The sequence below is a fragment of the Henckelia pumila genome, chromosome 3, assembly GCF_033568475.1.
Source record: "Henckelia pumila isolate YLH828 chromosome 3, ASM3356847v2, whole genome shotgun sequence".
NCBI classification, from domain to species: domain Eukaryota; kingdom Viridiplantae; phylum Streptophyta; class Magnoliopsida; order Lamiales; family Gesneriaceae; genus Henckelia; species Henckelia pumila.
In genome coordinates, this window is record NC_133122.1 from 28819386 (window position 1) to 28839712 (window position 20327).

The 20327-nt window shown below is 34.8% G+C and overlaps 1 protein-coding gene across 1 annotated transcript; it reads left to right on the forward strand.

Moving 5' to 3' along the window:
* Window positions 1–4237: 4237 nt before the first annotated feature.
* Window positions 4238–6091, forward strand: LOC140888347 (uncharacterized). The gene has a single exon (XM_073296027.1). The coding sequence runs from the start codon at window positions 4238–4240 to the stop codon at window positions 6089–6091; it is 1854 nt and encodes a 617-aa protein (XP_073152128.1).
* Window positions 6092–20327: the final 14236 nt, after the last annotated feature.

The following is a 20327-nucleotide window of genomic DNA, read 5'->3' on the forward strand; positions in this document are numbered from 1 at the left end:
ACCATGTGTTTTTTATTCTCTATGAAAGAATCATTATTATCATCAACTTTAATAACAATTCTTGTGATAATATCTTCACCAATCATTTGCATTTTTCTATCATTATTATTTAATCAGACGGTCTCTTTTTTATGTTAAAAGTTTCAATAATATTGAAATAATATCAATCTTATAGTTTTGCTAAAAACAATTGAAGATATTCATCTTCAACTCTTGTAAAAATATTTTTTCGTTAATTGCAACATCATCTCATAAAACAATTGTTAAATAATTGATTTTACAAAAGTATCCTCATAGAATTTATCAAGTGTGTACTAACCAAGGACAAAGTTGAAAATACATAATGAAAAACTTTGACATTGGTTCACACTTTTATAATTGAGATGAGATATAAATATAGATATAGATATAGATAAGTAATATAATATATTACTTTTATGTCCTAGTCAATATTTAACTTTTACATTTATATCCTTATATGTATTTATTTTTACATAAATTTGTGTAGAGTAAAATGGCAAAGTTGTAGATTCACAATTGTAAAACTTTACCCTTTTATTCACACTTTTAAATATGTAATAATAATAATAATAATAATAGATAATAGATTATTATTATTAGGAAAAACTGCAATTTTGGTCTTGTATGTTTGTCACTTTGCGATTTTAGTCCTCTACGTTTTCATATTTCAGTTTTAGTCCTGCTTGTTCTGATTTTTGGCAATTTCAGTCCTTTTTATTCGAAAATGCATACGTGGAACTGTACACTTCAGCTCCACATCAGCACTGCATTGGTGCCACATCAGCGCCACATCGAAAAAATGACTAAAATTGCCAAAAAAATAAAGATAGCGGACTAAAACTGAAATCTGAAAATATAGATGACCAAAATCGCAAAGTGACAGACATACAGAACCAAAAAAGCAATTTTTCCTTATTATTATTATTATTATTATTATTATTATTATTATTATTATTATTATTATTATTATTATTATTATTATCATTATTATTATTATTTTTTGTGAAATTGGTATTCCTTCAATTATTTATATGCAATCAACTAATTTAAAAACAAGTGCAAATTGCTCAAAAATCCCCAATGCAAACATGTTTTGCTCTGCACTTCCTAGCTAGCCACTTTTTGTACCACAATTTTTGTTAATTTGTACCACATCTTGTATGATTTTGTACCACAACTTGTATTATTTTGTACCACATTTTATGACTAGGGACCCCAAAACAAAACATGTTTGCATTTGAGGATTTTTTAGCAAATTGCCCTTTAAACAACCAAAGAAACTCTCACGATCGTAAGATGGCACGAATTATCTATCGTTGCTTACAAAGTATCTTCTTTATCTATGGCAAATAATGAATAATTATCATATTTATTTACTCCTCGAAAAATTACTCAAACTCCATGAGTACTCAATGGGGTTAAGGCAACTCAACTAGGGACAACTCTACAATATAGGATATGGAGACGGTAGTGACTTGGTGGGGGTGATTCTATGCTACACTGAGTGAGATACACTCCTTTTATATTTTTTATTAAGATGTTAGCGCGAACATCTTGTTGAAAAAAATCATGTGGACCCCACCTATACTTTTTTTTTTCATTTAACATGATATTTTTTGTTATTTAAAGAGATGTTCACGCGAACATCTCAAAAAAATTAGTGAATGTTTCACCCGGTATGTAGCATAGAATCACCTCTTGGTGGGTCAATGGGATGGTGGTGGAAAAAAGCCGTCAGCATGTGGTGTCGTCGGAGGCGGAGGTGGGGTTGGTGGAGGTCCCGACGGTGGCCCAGGATTAATTTGATTACCATTTGGATCGGGGGACGGAGGAGGAAGCCGAGGTCTTCGTCTTAGACAGCTAATTAGTGACCCAGAGAGAGTACTCGACGGTACTGATGGAATATCTATTGCTGACGGAGGAGGAGTGTCGTAAGTATTGTACGGAGGAGACGGTGGTGGCGGAGACTCTGGTGGATTGATATGGGTTAATTTGAATCTTGGATTATCATCATCAGGTTGACGACCAGCCGTGATTGTTAAGAAAAGAATCAGCAGATACATGATTTTAAGGTGGCGCCACCGTGGGAAGTTCACCGGAGTTGTCATTTTCTACAACTTTGTTGGTTTTAGTTTTGAGCTGGATATTAGGATCAGTTCCCCTTATATATAAATCATCCTCAACATTTGTTTATATATAGCAATAAATCTAAAGCCATGTAAGAAGTTTCCTCTCTATTTCTCCTAGTCAATGTGAAATAAGTAGGGTTTTTTTCCACTCGTCAATGAGACATGACTTGACAATTGAACCCGTTTAAGACGCTCGTGTACTAAATAAATATGATAATTATTCATTATTTGCCTATCATTATTTTAATCGTTATACTTTTTAAATCAATATATGAAAATCTTATATTAATCTAGCTCAGTACTCATTCAGAATAAATTTTATATAAAATATACAAAACATTAAAAGATACACGAATATATAGATTTGAAGTCGAAAACCAAAAAAGTAGGTATATATGGAATATAAAATAATCTATGGATCTAGATGACGTCCTCTCCTCTCCTTTTTTTTTTTTTTTTTTTCCGAAAATGACATAAAGTTGGGGAAAATGTGTTAGTCGGATATGAAACGAGGAACAAATATATTAGAAATAATATATTTAATTTCAACGATTAAATGAAATTATATATTTAACTTCATAAATATAAAATAATCAGAAGAACAATAAATGTGGTAGACTCCAGTGAATTTAACAAGTAGGTGACCGAGACCTGTGAAGAATACAGTTTTTTTAAAACAGATTCGCCTCCCCACCGACGGCAGGGGCGTATCATAGCAGGGGCTTGACTGGGCTGAAGCCCAGCAAGCCCCCAATTATAAAATTTTAATATACTTATATTTTGGCCCAATTAATACTTAAGCCCAGCATATTTTTATTGATGAAAAAAAAATCAATTTGACGTATTCATAAAAACGTACAACAGTGCTCTTAGCCTCCCATCGGCATTGTCATACATCGTTCATGTTTCTATTTCTAATCTTCACCAAATCCCCCTAGTCTCAGGTACAGATTTAATTTCTTGCAATTTCTTTACTAATTTCTCTAATTCTTGCTGGTACCTTGGTTCTTGAGGCAATGAGATTTGAGTGGTGATGGGAACGATACGAAAATCAATGGAGATGAGAAGTAATTTCAGAATTTGAGTCTTTCGACTCTTTTGAGAATTGAGAGGTGGTAAATATGATATACGACTAATTGATGGTGGTTCCATTCCACAATCATGAATCATAGATGTTGGGTAATTATTTATTGCTTTTAATTGTTTGTTAACTTCAGAAATTTATTTTATGAGGTTTCAGATTTGTTTTGAGGAAAATAATAATCAAGAGGATTATAAAATTTGTTGTAGGAATTTGGATCATAACTGAGAATTGAATATGAAATTCGATTTTGGGTCTTCGACATTTCTGAAATGACACACTCTCAGTTGCAAAATTCAAAATATTTGAAGTATGAAAATCTGGGTCTCAATTGGGTAGCTCGTATATTCCATTAGCTAGAGTTTGGGTATTCTAAAATTTGCCTACTAATTTCTCTAATTATTTTAATTAGTTTTGTGTTTTTATAATTTATTTGTACTTTAATTTTTGGATAATTTGGTAACATTTCATTTGTGCTTTAATATTTGTCAATGTTATAGTTTGTGCCATAGTTGTTTCGTGAGTCAGGATATTCTAAAATATTTAGTTTAATAAGATTCTTAATGTTAAGTTATTCTCAATTAGGCAATAAATAATTTTTATTTAAATTATTTATTTTGATTTCAATTTTCGTGAATAGAGAAAAACATGATATGCCAACTGTTGTAGATATTCTCAATTCTTTCTTTAATTTCTTTTGTTGAATGCTATTTTTTATGTTTGTAATGATAGAAAAGGTAAAAGTGATATGTCAAAAAGGAAGATCAACGATTATTTTTCTCGAAAATACAATGCTCAATGAACAAATAATGAAAGTGTTCCAAATGATCCTTCTCCTTCAAGTCCAAAGTTTACATTGGAAACAAAAAGAACGAAACTTGATCATGAAGTGGTAGATACAATAGAAAGCAATCATCCATATTACGAGCGAGATCCTGGAAAACGAATTGTGATTTGGCAGTATCCATGTGATAAACAAGATGAGATTCGGAGAGAATATGTTGGTATGGGACCGTATCAACCTATTTATAACTATCCTCTTGTTGATTTTAAGCAACAAAGACGCAGTTTTCAGTCTTCTTGGTTTATAAAGTTTTCGTGGCTCGAGTTTTCTGAAGCAAAGGAAAGTGCATTTTGTTTTTCATGCTATTTATTTGACACCCCTTCTTCACAACAAAAGAAATTTACTGTTGAAGGATTCAAGAATTGGAAGAGAGTGAATTGCAAAAATTGTCCATTGAAAAGGCATGAAGGAGAAATTACTTCACATCATAGTGATTCTATGCAAAAATGGGAGGGTTTGAAAAATGTTTCTCAGCATATTGATAGAAAAATAATTAAAGAGTCAGAAAAAGTGGTAAAGCAAAATCGATTGCTTTTAAAGACTTCCATAAGAGTTGTGTGGTGGCTAGCATTGCAAGGTTGTGCATTTAGAGGACATGATGAGTCATCCAGTTATCACAACCGAGGTAATTTTCTAGAATTGGTTAATTTTCAAGCAGAGTTATGCAAAGAAATTGGTGATATTGTTTTGTCTAAAGCGGCTAAAAATGCTAAGTATATAGCACCGCCAATTCAACAAGAGATACTAAAAATTATTTCGGATCTTGTACGAAGTAAAATTCGTGATGAAATCGGGGATGCTAAGTTTTGTATTCTTGTTGATGAGGCAACTGATGAATCCCATAAAACACAAATGGCTCTTGTTTTACGATATGTAGATGGTGATGGGGTTGTTAGAGAGCGCTTTATGGAAGTTGTTGCTGTTGATGACACAAATTCCATGACTTTGAAAATACAAATTTGCAACCTATCACACCATAAGATTTTGGTGGAAAACATGCGAGGTCAAGGGTACGATGGTGCTAGTAACATGAGGGGAGAATGGAATGGGCTACAAGCTTTGTTTCTCAGAGAATGTCCATATGCCTATTATGCTCATTGTTTTGCTCATCGACTCCAACTTTCCTTAGTTGCAGCAGCTAAAGAGGTATCAGATGTATGGTTATTTTTTTCTAAATTAACTTCCATTATCAATTTTGTGACTGGTTCTTCGAAGCGGCACTGTCAGTTACAATCAATTAGGGAAGATGAAATAGTTGATTTGATATTATTAGGAGAACTTGGGACTGGTAGTGGATTTAATCAAGCTTGTGCTTTACAACGTCCTGGATCTACTCGTTGGAGTTCACATTACACCTCTGTTGGTAGAATTATTGAATTGTTTCATTTCATTTGTACTCTTCTTGAAGATCTTATGGAAAAGGGGTCAAACTCTAGTATGCGTGCAAAGTCTAAAGGTTTATATATTGGAATGATGACATTTGAATTTGTTTTCATGTTACTGTTGATGCACAGAATTTTGGAAGTATCAGATATCTTATGTCAAGCATTGCAACGAAAAGATCAAGATATTTTGAATGAAATGAAACTAGTCACAACTACAAAATTACTCTTCCAAAAGATGCGAAATGATGAATGGGTGGATTTTATATGGAGTGTAAATGATTTTTGTGGTGTTCACGGTATTGAAGTACCTGATTTCTCTGATCCATACCTCAAAGGTACTAAACGTTCTTGTCAGCAGAAAAATCATTTCACATTGGAGGAGTATTATCATTTTCATGTATTCAATGTTGTGGTTGACAAACAGTTGATGGAGTTGAACAACATATTTACTGAGAAATCAATGGAGCTACTCACTTTGTGTGATGCCTTGAATCCTAGTGATGGATTTCAATCATTCTCTGATAGTGCTATTTGTTCTTTGGCTAAGAAGTTTTATCCTTGTGATTTTTCTGGAGACGACATGGAACATCTGAGAAGTCAGTTGAATCATTACAAGCTTGATGTTTTTTAGGATCCGCAATTTAAAAATATTGATTCTCTTCCCGAATTATGTCGATTGCTAACCGAAACAAAGAAGTCAAAGATTTACTTCATGATTGATAGGTTGATCCATTTAGTCTTAACTCTTTCGGTTTCTACTGCAACAACAGAGAGGGCATTTTCAGGAATGAAACTTCTCAAGACCCAACTTCGCAACAAAATGGAGCAAGAATATCTTAACAATGCTATGATTTTGTATATTGAGAGAGAGTTTGCTCGTGATATTGATTTGGAATATGTAATTGATAGGTTTGATATTTTGAAAAATTGCAGATTGCGATTGAAATAGTATGTATAATTTTGTTGCCATAACTTGCGAATATTAATTTTTTTATGCTTGTTTTGATTATATTATTTTGAAATGAAAGTTTTATATTTTCTACATTTTTGGTGTTTTATAATTTATAGTTAAGCCCTCCCGAAAAAAAATTCCTGGATACGCCCCTGACCAACGGTGTTTTGAGAATCGTATAGACGTCTGTCTCTCATGATACAACGGTAGTACCAGTAGCAAATAAACACAAACTTGCTACTCCGGCGAACAGAAAGTATACCTGATCGTAATCACATTTGACACAAAATAAAAGAAACAATATACTGAAATGTAGAACCTTTGTTTTTCCTATATTTTCTTCTTTAACATCAAAATGGGTATAAATGTGGCCATTCATGCCTACGTTTCATCCCATTTCATAGTTTCAAAAGTTGAACAAATGAATGCATTTAGTTTAATTAATGAAGCAAGTTACATGAATCAACTTCATTAATATGTGTATCAATTTTTATTCAAAACGTAAGACCCTTTCCATATTACGTTTCTTCTAACAATCCCCTACATGAATTAAAATTAATCAAGAACAAAAAAACTAGGTGATAACGTTCAACAGTTGAATCTTGCATAGGATAGGTAGGTGTTATCCTTTGAACATTCCCTTGTGAAAATATATTACTTTACTGGCTGATCAGTAGACACGATGTCCTTGAACTGTTCTGCTTTTTGTGTATACTTTGATATACTTCACACAAGATTCTTCTAGATACACTTCTGTTCTCATGATTGTTCGTTTTGGCCGTGAACACATGTCTGGTTCTGTGACAGTGTCTAGAATTGAGTCGTGCAATTCCTTCGAAGCGGCCCCACTTCTCTCTCACATAGCTAGGTGATTCTTTGTAAGAGCAATTTGTCTTGTTTTGCTCATTTTTTGTCGCATAAGAATCATTAAAAGAGTATGAATATCCTCTATTTTCACCGTTTCACTATAGGAATGGACAAGGGATAACCCCCACAGTGATTAAGTCAGTGCAATTAAGTCCATTGAACCTAGTTCTTGGGATCTCCAGTCAGTGTAGGTTGGGTTTTCTTTTGCACCAACTTATTCAATAGGCTTAAGTCTCATTCCCCTCGATGATTTTGCAACTAGCTCTCTATTTAACCCTTTGGTTAGTGGATCCGCTAGATTATCCTTTGACTTCACATAATCTATAGAAATAACTCCAGTTGAGAGCAGATGTCTAATAGTATTGTGTCTACGACGTATATGTCTCGACTTACCATTATACATATTACTATTTGCTCTTTCAACACAGATTGATTATCACAATTAATACAAATAGTCGGCACAGGTTTCGGCCATCTTGGAATATCTTCTAAAAATAGACGCAACCACTCAGCCTGTTCACCACATTTGTCAAGGGCTATAAATTCAGATTCCATGGTGGGTCTTGCTATTACTGTCTGCTTAGAAGATTTCCACTCAATAGCTGCACCTCCTAGTGTGAATATTTATCCACTAGTAGATTTTGAGTCTTTCATATCAGATATCCAGTTCGCATCACTATAGCCTTCAATAATAGCAGGATATATATCTGGTATAATGCAGTCCATAATCACGAGTATACCTTAAATACCTAAGCATTCTCATAATTTCTTTCCAGTGCTCTGCTCCTGGATTACTCATGAATCTACTCAATTTGCTTTGTTCTATCACTCCCTTGGAACTCTTGCTTCAATTGGTCCCAAGCTTGTTTCGTTGTTTCGCAGTTCATGATTCTTGTGAAAATAGGTTATGAAATCGATGAGTAAATTGCAGCCAAAGCTTTGTATTTCTTTGAGCTCTCTTCACTGGGTTGATGTATTTGTGATATTGTAGGATTTTATCTCAATGGTGGAGGATCTCTACTTGTTTCCACAGCATCCCAGAGGTCAAATGCCTTCAAATATGCCTCATTTTCACAACCCAAACAGGAAAATTTTCCCCATCAAAAATTGGCGGTGAAGACGTAGAGAAGCCTTTGAATGCCATTGAGTTTTTTTCCAAGTGTTTTCTTTTCTGATGACTGAAAAATCTTGCTGGTTTCTCTCCTTTTTTTTTGCCCTTATAGATCAAAATGCTCTTGATACCATGATAAGTTTTGGAAGAAAAACAAGACACGAGAAAAAGGAACGATAGCTTTATTCTAACTTATATTTTTATTCATCTCATATGCATATATATACATATATAGATATATATATATATATATATATATATATAGATATATAGATATATACAATCATAATCAACTCCACTAAACAAGCCCCTAGATATTCTAAATTAAAACAAATATTATTTCCCAAATTCTGCAGCAATGATACTGCAATTTATTTAATAAAGGAAAGTGAATAAAATACTTGATTTTGTTGAAGGATATCAAAAATCAACACATGTTTCATCTAAGGTATGTTTTAATGTTTCGTTTGAGTATTGTACCTATCATGTCTTGACTCGTGTTGTGACATGTTCTGCGACATGTCACGTCCAGAATTATTTTCCTATATATATATATATTCTGTTATTTGGGTGTACGAACGCCCCCCACTTACTGAGTGTTTTTCAAAGCACTCACCCCTTACTTTTCTCCCCAGCTAAAAATGAAGATCAGGAGAACGAAGATGAACAAGATATGTTTTGGGGTTGGTGATGAAGTTTCAAGACAAGAAGACCTCTGGATTTTTTAATTTGGTTTCCGTTATTTTATCGCTTCCGCATTCACATTTCGTATTGTAAAAGAAATTTTTGTTTTATGTAATAGACTGGCTTTATGGTCTTTTGATGAACTACGAGGCTTATTATTACAATGTTAAATTGTTTAACAATGTGGTGCCGCGTCTCGGTCTCGGTGGGTGAAAAAACATCTTACCCACTTACCGTAGATTGCTAAACTGATTTTGGTTGTTCTTGAAATTATTTTGCACTTACTCAACTGGACGTTCGCTTAACTGGACTGCTCAACTGACCGCTTTATCTGGCTCAACTACTCTTCACTCTCTCGTATTTTATTTATTTTTTCTCAGAATTTCATGTAACCTTGTATAAGAAATCTGAGTTCTATTTATAGGAAGAAATATGATTGTTATGCTCCCATTTAATGTCATTATTTGTCATGATTTCGAGTTAATTCATTAGTTTCAACTTTGAAACAACAGCTGTAGCTTAATTGAATGTCTGCTGACTCGATTGATTTTGGTCTGCTGAACTTAGTTCAACTAAATTTGGGCTCAACTAAACTTCGACAACTGAATTTGTTGGACCTCAACTAAATTGGGTATGTTGAATTTGTCCTCAACTGAATTTGGACTCAACTGGGTCCTCACATTCCTGGCCTTATGATAAGTTTCGTGCTTGAAATTTGATTTTCTACTGGTTTGAAGAGATAAAGATATCCCTTACGCATATCCTCTTCTAATTCCATGTAGCTTCGCATTCCGTATGGTTGGACCACTGGAATTTGACTTATGGTATCTTTTTTCGTCTCAAAACTCGGTCCATAGTGTCTACTATGCGGATGTGAATTTTTTCATACTACAGGTCCTCTTTTAGATTATTAGATTTTTGAAAGCAATTGTTTTTTTTTTGTTTTTGCATTCATCTTGCTTCCTCTTCTGCTTTCTACAAAGAGAGTTTATAATATTTCTAGTTTAGGAACATATGATTTATTGAGCTATTATCACAAGTTAATGTCGTTGTTAATTTTTTGTGAGAAAATTTTCATATTCCGTCGACACCAAGAGTGGGGCAAAATTTTCTTCAAAAAATCGTGATCAACACAAGCCTAGCTCAACTATTGAATCCATTTTTGTTTCTCTGCCATATTTAAGTTTTTGATCTAACCCCCCACAAACTACAAAAGGATATCATATAAGGTCGATAACTTGGCACTAGGACTCAAGTAAATGTTACTCGTCTTATTTTGCATTTTTCTTAAATGTGATGACATTCTGTGTAAATTTTTTATATTTGAGTACTTCCGCTGCCAATCAAATCCTTGAGCATACAACAATTAATGAACACAGTACGCCAATCAAATCCTTGAGCATGCATATAGGCCTTGATTGAGTACGTACTATGTGCACAAAGCCACAAACAAGAACATTTAATTAATTTCGATTCCATCGATATTACTTGGTTGATTCTTCTTTCGGACAAAGTAATAAAAAAGAATTAGAGCTAATAAAATAGCAAGTATATATATATTTTCATATCAAGTATACGTTTGCCAAAAATCAAATCTAATGACTAATTGTCGGAGACAAATATATTTGCTTAAGTTAAGAATCATGGAAACCTTAAAACTAATTGACGTGGATGGCCATTGATTTGCATTTGTGGAGCTAAACAGCAAGCAAATTCTTGAGAAGGAATATCATCCTTGGATTCCATATAACCAATTTTCTTCAAACGTAAAGCATTATCCTTGAAAAATTCCACCAAATTTCTTGCATCTCTACCTCTCATTGCATGCAAGCTCTGAGAAATTAATCACTTGGCGGCCTCGATCGATTTCTTCATGTTGGTATAGAAAATCAATTAAGCTTCATAAAACCGGCAAGAGGCTCCTTGCAATTCCCTAATTCAATCAAAACACAAGACGGTCGACGGCTCATTCGCAGAAGCTCTTTCACAATCAATAGACATGATCGTCCTATCTGTCGTCCACCATGCCACTTCGCTATCTTTATCCTCAGTTGCTCAATATCCATTAATGATAAACCATCTACTGCCACTGGTGCGATCCATTTGGATTCATCATAAATAATCGTCAAAGATTTACAAAATGACAAATTAGCTAGATACATGGCTATTTTGTCGAAGCTAATCCCATAAAGACGATTATGATAAGCATTCGAATGTTCATGACTAATTCGAACATGTTCTGAAGCTGCTATCCAAGTGATGTCCAATTGACAATCACCGCGATAACTGAACTGATTCAAGCAACAAGCATGGAGCACAATATGCCTCATATTGTCACAATCTATCAATGAAAAACTCATAAGCCATCCACTTGAAACAGTGAAACTTTCTTTCAACTTGCATCTGTAAAACGACAACTTTTCAAGCCATGGCAACTCCAGAATGAATTCATCAAACTCATATTCCACCGCGAATATATCCACATTGAACAGGCATATCTCTTCAAGTTTCTTTAAAAAACAAGCTTCTATAATTCTTTCTAGGCTGGAAGAAGAGACTGGAGGCCCGGGGCTTCGATAGAAACAGATTGATCATCATCAACAGACAAATTCAAGACAACAGCATGAATTCCTTTTAAACCAAGGACATTCAAAACCTTGAAACCGACACACCAACTTATCCGAAGATCCTCCAAATGAAAACAAGAAGATATCACTTGATGAAAAGTACTTTCATCAATTCTAACACAGTCAAGGCTGAGCTTCCTAAGAGAAGACCCGATTCCAATCGAATTAATCGAACCCGAAAACCCACAACCCCTCAATTCCAAAGCCCTCAACCATTGTGAATTTTAGACACATTGTGGCAAAACATAGTACTGTATCCAAAGATTCAAATGGCTCAACTTCAGCGTCACCAGGCAGTCAATCCACGAGTCAAGGTGTTTTAGAACCTTTGTGTCATGACCCCCTTCCTAATCTGATCGAAATATCCAGTGTCTCTGTAAATATCGAATTTTCATAACGACGCTGGATTGTACGGTCTACGGAGTCGCAGAAATTTTCTTTGGAGGAATCGTGTTCGTAAAAAACCAATTTGGGAACGAATTCCTGTCTTACATAGAGCAATTAGGCCCCTTTTGGATTTGACAGATATTTTTTAAAAAAAGCACTTTTTTAAGTTATAATTTTTTGCTTTTGAAAAAACTCTAATTTTGACTTAAAAAAGTGCTTATTTAAGCACTCTTTTGGTCAAACAAACACTTTATTAAATGAAAAACACTTAAAAAAGTGTTTTTTTGGCCTAACTTTTAAAACTAAACGAGCCCTTAATGACCGTCGCTGGGACAAAATGAATTAAAGCCTAAAATTAATATCTCCAGCAACATAAAAACAAGACTTGCCGACTCATTTTGATTTCCAACCCGTTTTCATCTTGAATATAAAAATAATATTTTTTAATTAAAAAATGTTTTTTTAATTTTATGTTTTAATATTAATGTCTTATAATTATATACCATATAATTTTTTTATATTTATCTTTTTAAATAATAACATTTAGTTATAAATTTTTATTTTGTTTTTTTATTATTATGAATAATTATATGTTTTTTTATTAATCAAGTAGTTATAAATTTTTATTTTGTTTTTTTATTATTATGAATAATTATATATATTTTTATTAATCAAGTAGTTGTTTTAGTTTATTTGCAATGTACTAAAAAAATGTTTTAGTTTGTTAATTATATAAGCATGTATGCAAGTAAAATGGGTACCAAGACACTCAGGTCAAGAACAAGCTCATAGACCGGGCCCAGAGTATATAGAACGCTGCGTCGTCACCTTAGGAGGTGGCTCCTATACTTAGTGGATAATGGTGATCATATACTAGTACAAGTGTCCAACCATCACGGTGAACTGACACAAGACTTATGTATCTAACCATCCACAAACTCGTGGGTGAGCGCCCTACTACAGGATACATCTAAGGTAAAGGCTCAATATGCTCATATATGCAACATACAGTCATGACATGCTATATATAAAGGCATATAAAACATGCAATCACATAATCCATGCAAACACATAATACATGCATACTCAATCTGGATATCTCGAATAATACTTTTGTACCCTACTAAGGCAGATCCTAGAAGCTCAAATCTAGGTCCAAGCCTACCATGCGGCACTACAATGCATAAATATCATGCATTATCTAACATGCCAAACATCAAATAACATACTCTAAAAGCCTTAATTAAACTATAGCCAACTCCCTATTTACTATAGGGAACCAAAGCCATACCATTGTCAGCCTGTTGATGGCGACTGCCCCACAACTGGGCACAAACCTGCTACAGCTTCGCAGCTTCGAGCACAGCTCCGTTACTCGAGCACTGCTCCGCTACTATGTCAGACACTATCTAACTATATTAAAATATATACTTTCTACTCCAACTCTAAAATAAGAGTACCCAAAAGACCCTAAAATAGAGCCACATGGGCGAAGGAGAGGATTCTGAATGGCTGAAAATGAGCAAATCTCGCCCCTATTTATAGATGGAGAACGTTGCCAACGTGAACGTTGCCAACGTTCTGGTTTGTACACGTTCTGGTTCGTTCGTAACGTTCTCGTTTGGCTGCTTCTGGACTGTCTGAGACCCCGGGACCCTTCCTATCATTTTTGGACGTTCCGGATTTGATTTTCCACTTATTTTCACCAAATAATGACTCCTTAAACATATTTTGCCACATTTAAAATTATATGACATTTTCTTAACATGTTTAAATCACTTAATCTTGTAAAATGAAAACGGGCTACTACATTCTCCCCCTACTTAAGATATTTCGTCCACGAAACAAATCTTAAGTACTGAATGTAGCAAAATACTGAGTAAAAATATTTTATTCAAACTGATCATTTTACAAGATATATCTTGAAATACAACATTTCAAAACAACTCTGAATAGTCTGCACGCATACGGCTCTCAAAATCCCAAGTGGATTTTTCAGTGCCTCGGCGCTGCCACTGAACTAGAACAAGAGAAATGATCTTCTTGCGTAAGACCTTATCCTTATGACCTATGATACGCAAAGATCTCTCCACATATGTCAAATCCGTATTCAAATGTACTTCAGACAGCTTTAAGATATGAGACTCATCTGCCACATACCGTCGCAACAGTGAAACATGGAATACATCGTGGATATTTGACAAATATGGCGGTAACGCCAACCTGTAAGCCAGATCTCCAACACTTTCCAAAATTCCAAATGGACCAATGAACCTAGGAGATAACTTACTCTTGAGACCGAATCTCAAAATTCTGCGAAATGGTGAGACTTTCAAAAAATCTTTCTCGCCCACTTCGAATTGAAAAGGTATGCGCTTAACATTCGCATAACTAGCCTGCCGATCCTGCTCAGTCTTAATTCTCTTCTTGATCTGTCCAACAATATCAATAGCTTGCTGGACTAACTCTGGTCTCTCAACTTGTCGCTCCCACACTTCTTCCCAGAATAGTGGAGTACGACATCGAAGCCCGTACAACGCCTCAAACGGAGCCATCCCAATACTACGATGTTATTTTTTGTTGTACGCGAACTCAATCAATGACAAACGATCTTGCCAAGCAGGACCAAAATCATAGAACATGCTCGCAACATGTCTTCAAGAGTACGAATCATGCATTCTGACTGCTCGTCAGTCTCTAGGTGATAAGCAGTACTCAAACTAATAGTAGAACTCATAGTACGCTGAAGACTCCCCCAGAATCTAGAAGTAAACCTGGATTCTCGATCGCTGACTATGCTCACAGGTACTCTATGCAATCGAACAATCTCCTGGATGTACAAACGTGTCATCCTGTCAAAACTGTAGTCCAGGTTATAAGGAATGAAATGTGTTGACTTGGTGAGTCGGTCCACCACAACCCAGATAGCATCATAATTCCTCGAGGATACCGGTAAATGGGTCACGAAGTCCATCATGATCAGCTCTCATTTCCACTCAAGAATAGGTAAACTGTGAAGCAACCCTCTAGGATGTCGGTGCTCTGTCTTGACCTACTGACATACCAAACATATAGAGACATACTAATACACACTTCACTTCATTCCTTTCAACCAGAACCTTGTATACCGAAAAGATTCTCATACTAATGACTAACACTTGTCATTACATATGTGACAACGTCGTCTAAATTTTTGGTTTTCTGAACTCTTCAAGTTCTCTTCTTGGAAATATCAATATTTGTTATGTTAACTCACAAGTCGATTAGTACAATCCCCGGTAATAATATAATGACATCTATTTCATGACTTGAGTTAATACCTGAAAATGGGAATACCGATTATTCTGCCACGGATAATAATAATAATTCTTTGCTGAATTCTGACTTGTGTTACTAGATGAACAAAACTGTTTCATCCCTCTTTGGAAAAGTTCTTAAATCAAAACAATCTAGCTAACCCCTGACTCGATCTCATCGAATCAAACTTATCAATGGCCTAACATATCCAATAAACATTCCGGAAAATCAGTGACAACCATCCCGCTAGACTTGGTAACTTAGATTTTAGTTGCTGTTCTTTTTCCACGTCTAAACACTTGATGTTATCCTGTTAGTACCCATTGAAATTTAACCACTTGCTAGATCAGTTCTGATACTGAAATACTACAAAAACTTTTCTGAGTGCCGCTTACCAGGGTACTGTATTAATCCAATCAACAATTTCACAGTTCAGTTCCTAATCATGATGAAAAATTTCAATCGTTCTTCGTATAAAAGAATATTTACCTCCTCCATCATGGGGTTACAACATTTGTATCTACCACAGATAAATTAGAAGTAAAACTTCTTATCAATTTTTTTTAAGCAGAAGGAAACCCAAAAGCTGAACTAGCATATTTCTTGGAAACAACTATGTTTATCTCTGACTGTATCATATGATAGTCACAAATAGTCACTGGGCATTAATCTTGCACTAGTCTAGCTATTTCAAAGCAAACATGAACACCTAAGTGCTCAAATTTCACTATCCAAGTGAATCTTTATACTGTTGAATCCATGTTGTGACTTAACTAGATCAATCATCTGATAATCTCAAACTTTTCTGATACAAAATGTTCCTAGTCAGGAAACATTTATCCCATCACAGTTCTATCTACCAAAAAGATCAAATATCTTTTCAAGGTTATTAAATTAACACCAAATTATACTTTAACATAACTGTTGCAATGATATCTAGACTGAGTAAATTTCCATAACCCTCTAAAGTACAAAAGAATTCCAGAATAACATTGGAAATATACACCACCATGTCTAGTCCTGATCACGGTTCACGTCTCCCAATACAAGCCATCTCGGTGTCTTGATGAAAAATTGTCATATAATCATATTATAATTCTTATAGGGAAACTTATTTAAGTAAATCCTATAACTTAGAATTCCCTTTCCTCAAATTAATCAAGATCCTGATTATTAACTGTATCTTTGATAGAATCAGATAATACTGGTCAAACCTTTTGGTTCTCCCCCAGTATCACGTGCGAAAACTATCCGTTCAGAATAAGCACTTGTCAAGGAATACTTTCCAAGACTATTCTATCCACGTAATCGAAATTTGTACCTCTGTCGAAGTCATACGATAAATCATTGTGAGGGCCCGTTCCTGATTAGTATTTAATGACCATGCAATCAGGATTAATTAATGTAAACAGCAAAAACGAGTTAAAATTTTGCTTTCGGGTCTACCAAAAATTCGGCATGACCTACCCGTAAATCGGGTATACCAGGGAAATAAAAAACTCAGACAACAATACCATACTCGAAAATAGTGTCCAATTCAACAACACACAAACCTACAGCCGCACTGGCCAAGACTAAACACATGCAAGCCGGCAAGGCTAAACACATCAACAAGAAAATCCCAAACGTCGTAAAAATATCAATACAGATACACGGGGCATCTCCCCGGCAAATAAAAGACTCCAATAATAATACATAATAACTGGGAACTCACGAAAACTCAATACCCTCTCTGGGCTCCACTGGCAGATGCACCACCAGAGGCAATAGAACCACTTGTATTACCCGCCATGGCAATGACAACAAAACCACAGAAGTCCCGAGGGACAGGGGTCAAACCCCAGTACGAAGATCAAATAAATTACAGCAAAATAAATTATATGTAAAACAAATAATGCAATGCACGTGAATGGTACCAAAGAACATCGGTTATCAAATCTGGATCCAAAGAGTAATAGCTAATATGTGGCCTATGCTAGGGGGACAGTTTCAAACACTGCGCGGCCCTGCATCAGTACGCGTCAAGGGGGACAGTCTTCAAAACTGCGCGGCCCTTACGCTAGCATCAAAGGTGAGAGTCAAAACGTCAACGGCTCTGATTTCTAAACAAATCATCAAAGAATGGATAACAATCTCAGAAATAAGAGGACAATGACTCAATATGAATGCAATGCATCATTCATCACAATCATCATATAAAACATATAAACAAGCCAATACCTCAAATAACAATTAGACATTTTACATATCCTCATAAAAGCTGTAAGATAGCAATCAATTCGTACCTTAATTGCCAAATAATTACGAGAGCAATTCTTACAAACTTGGTGCAAATCCTAATTACTCCAAACCTGAGGAAATTACCATGTCCATCAATCATAACATAAATTTCAACTTCCAAACAATTCAAATATTCAATCATAGGGTCGAAAATACCCAAATTAAAATTCTGAAAAATTCCGATAATTTCTCAAAAATTCCAGAATTATCATATACGATTTCTAAGGCATTCCAAGGCAAAATAATTAATAATTCAACAATATAATTCAAAAATCCCTAAAATATACATACTGAATTTTTGAAATAAATTCAGGAAAAATAGGAAATTCGATCGATACCTCCAATCGGCTCAAATATAGCATCTACAACCAACATATAATTATATATATGAATTATTTGGATTCAAATTCAACCAAAAATTCCCAAATTCAAACCCTAACTCGGAATATACCTCAAGACTTCGAATTTAAGGTCCAAACAACCTAAATAACCCTCCTTCTAGCTCAGGCGGCGATCGGACGGCGGCTAGGGGCGGCAAAGGCGACGACTGGGCGAAATCGGGTTTCAAGCGACGCGAGAAAACCTTACAAAATTGGTACCAAAAGAAAGCTCTCGTCGCGAGGATTCCGGAACTAATTTTGGATTTGAATTCAGGCAAACGACGGAGAAGATATAGCTAAAGAAAGAAACAAAAATGGAAGGGGAGAAGAAACAGGGGAATCGGTCGAGAGAGAGAGAGATTGGGAGGAGAGAGAAATGAGAGATATTATGTATCTTGTATGCATGTGTGTGTATATATTTAATTGGTTCAAAACTTGACCCGGTCAATTAATTATAACTCCTGTGTGCCATAAAAATTAAATATGCATTTTAATACCGTCTATACACCGATATTTTTAATACATATTTTTAACACACAAATTAATTATTTGGCTTAATTATTTTAATTCACCACTTTAAAATAATTATTAACAAATCTAGCCAAATAATAGGATAATTAGCATCGGATCCTTACAATCATCATATCCCTTGACATTAACCCAGCATCAAGAATAATCTCTAGAAGACTCCAATAAATTCTGAATGTTCTTCTGATTGTTATATCCATTGCTATGACTGTGCATATATCGAGACTAAGGTAAGTCTTTCTAATAATGCCAAACTGGAACAGAACAATCCTCCCAGAATACCCCGGCATAAGGTCGCACTTACTATATCATCTTGGAGCCCGACAGTCATCAGCATTCTGGCATAATTCATCCCTGAGTCTCTGATGAATCCATCATTACTGAGCAAAATTCCTATCTGGACAAAAATCATTGGTAAAGGAAAACTTACTTAACTTTACAGAAGCACAACTAAAATCCCGAGTCTGCAAACATCTGACAATTCAATCCTATTGAATACCAATTCAACTAAACTATTGGATTAAATCCCTTTAAAATCAACCATAGGAAATTTCCTCTTGAAAAATCAAATCCCTTGATATTAACTCGGTATCAAAACTTAAATTCAGTTATCATTGAATATCAACTTGACAGTTATACCCCTGGCTACAACTGCGCAAAATATCAAGACTAAGGTAGCCTTCCCTGTAAGCCCATCTGGAATATATCATCCCAGAATCATCGGCATAGGGTCGCGCTTCATCATCCGTCTGATCAACCACACAGTCTACGGCTCCTAGTATAAACCATTATCCTGCTCTTTATGAAAATCCATCATCACTTGGCAAACCTAACAAGGTCAAATTCTATCCACGGATCTAAGAAAAACTGTTCTGATCAACTGATACGAATCATGCCCCTGATATAACACATCATCCCTGGCAAACACTATATCTCGATAGAATATTCTAGGAAATACATCTAGAACTATTCAACTTAAAACATGCATAATTTAATTTCAATTATACACATGTTTAAACAATATACTGAAGTTAAATAACTGATTAACCCATCACTACCATATAATCAAGACATTCTCAAAGATTATAAATACTTGAACCACTAATCCAGGTCCTAATACCATCTTTATTACAATCCCATGTAATACATAACTTAATCAAAAGATTACATTGAAATATGTACAATACAACAATAACTAAGTACATCAAATATCTGAAATATTTTAATACATCTGATTCAACTGATTACAACTGAAATACTGTTTACAATGAAACATAATACAATATTTTATTTCTTGCAGAATTCTTTCATTCCGTCTACTGATCTTGAACGTGAAGTTTTCCGTCTACCACACACGAAAGCATCAATGCAAGCATGTCAGCAGACTTTTTCTTCACAAGATCTAATCCTACTAGAGATGCCCAAAGCTTCATGAAGCACTCTCTTGGCAGGATCTTTAGGGAATCTATGGATCACAAGGAATCTAGATGATCACGCCTTCCCACATTTCAATAGATCCCTAGAAGTACCTGGAGTTCAAAACTAAATCTTCTCTTCCAGCTCCATCTTGCTGGGATCCATATGAAGCGAGTCTCTGATGTCAATCTTGGCAATGACGATCTTAGAAAAGTATAAATATCTTGCTATTCCAATTCCTGTCACTTCTATCGTCATTGAGTCCAACTCGTATCCTACAAGGATAACCTAAAGTCAATACTATAGCCAAGAATATTATTGCATGCTCTGATACCATA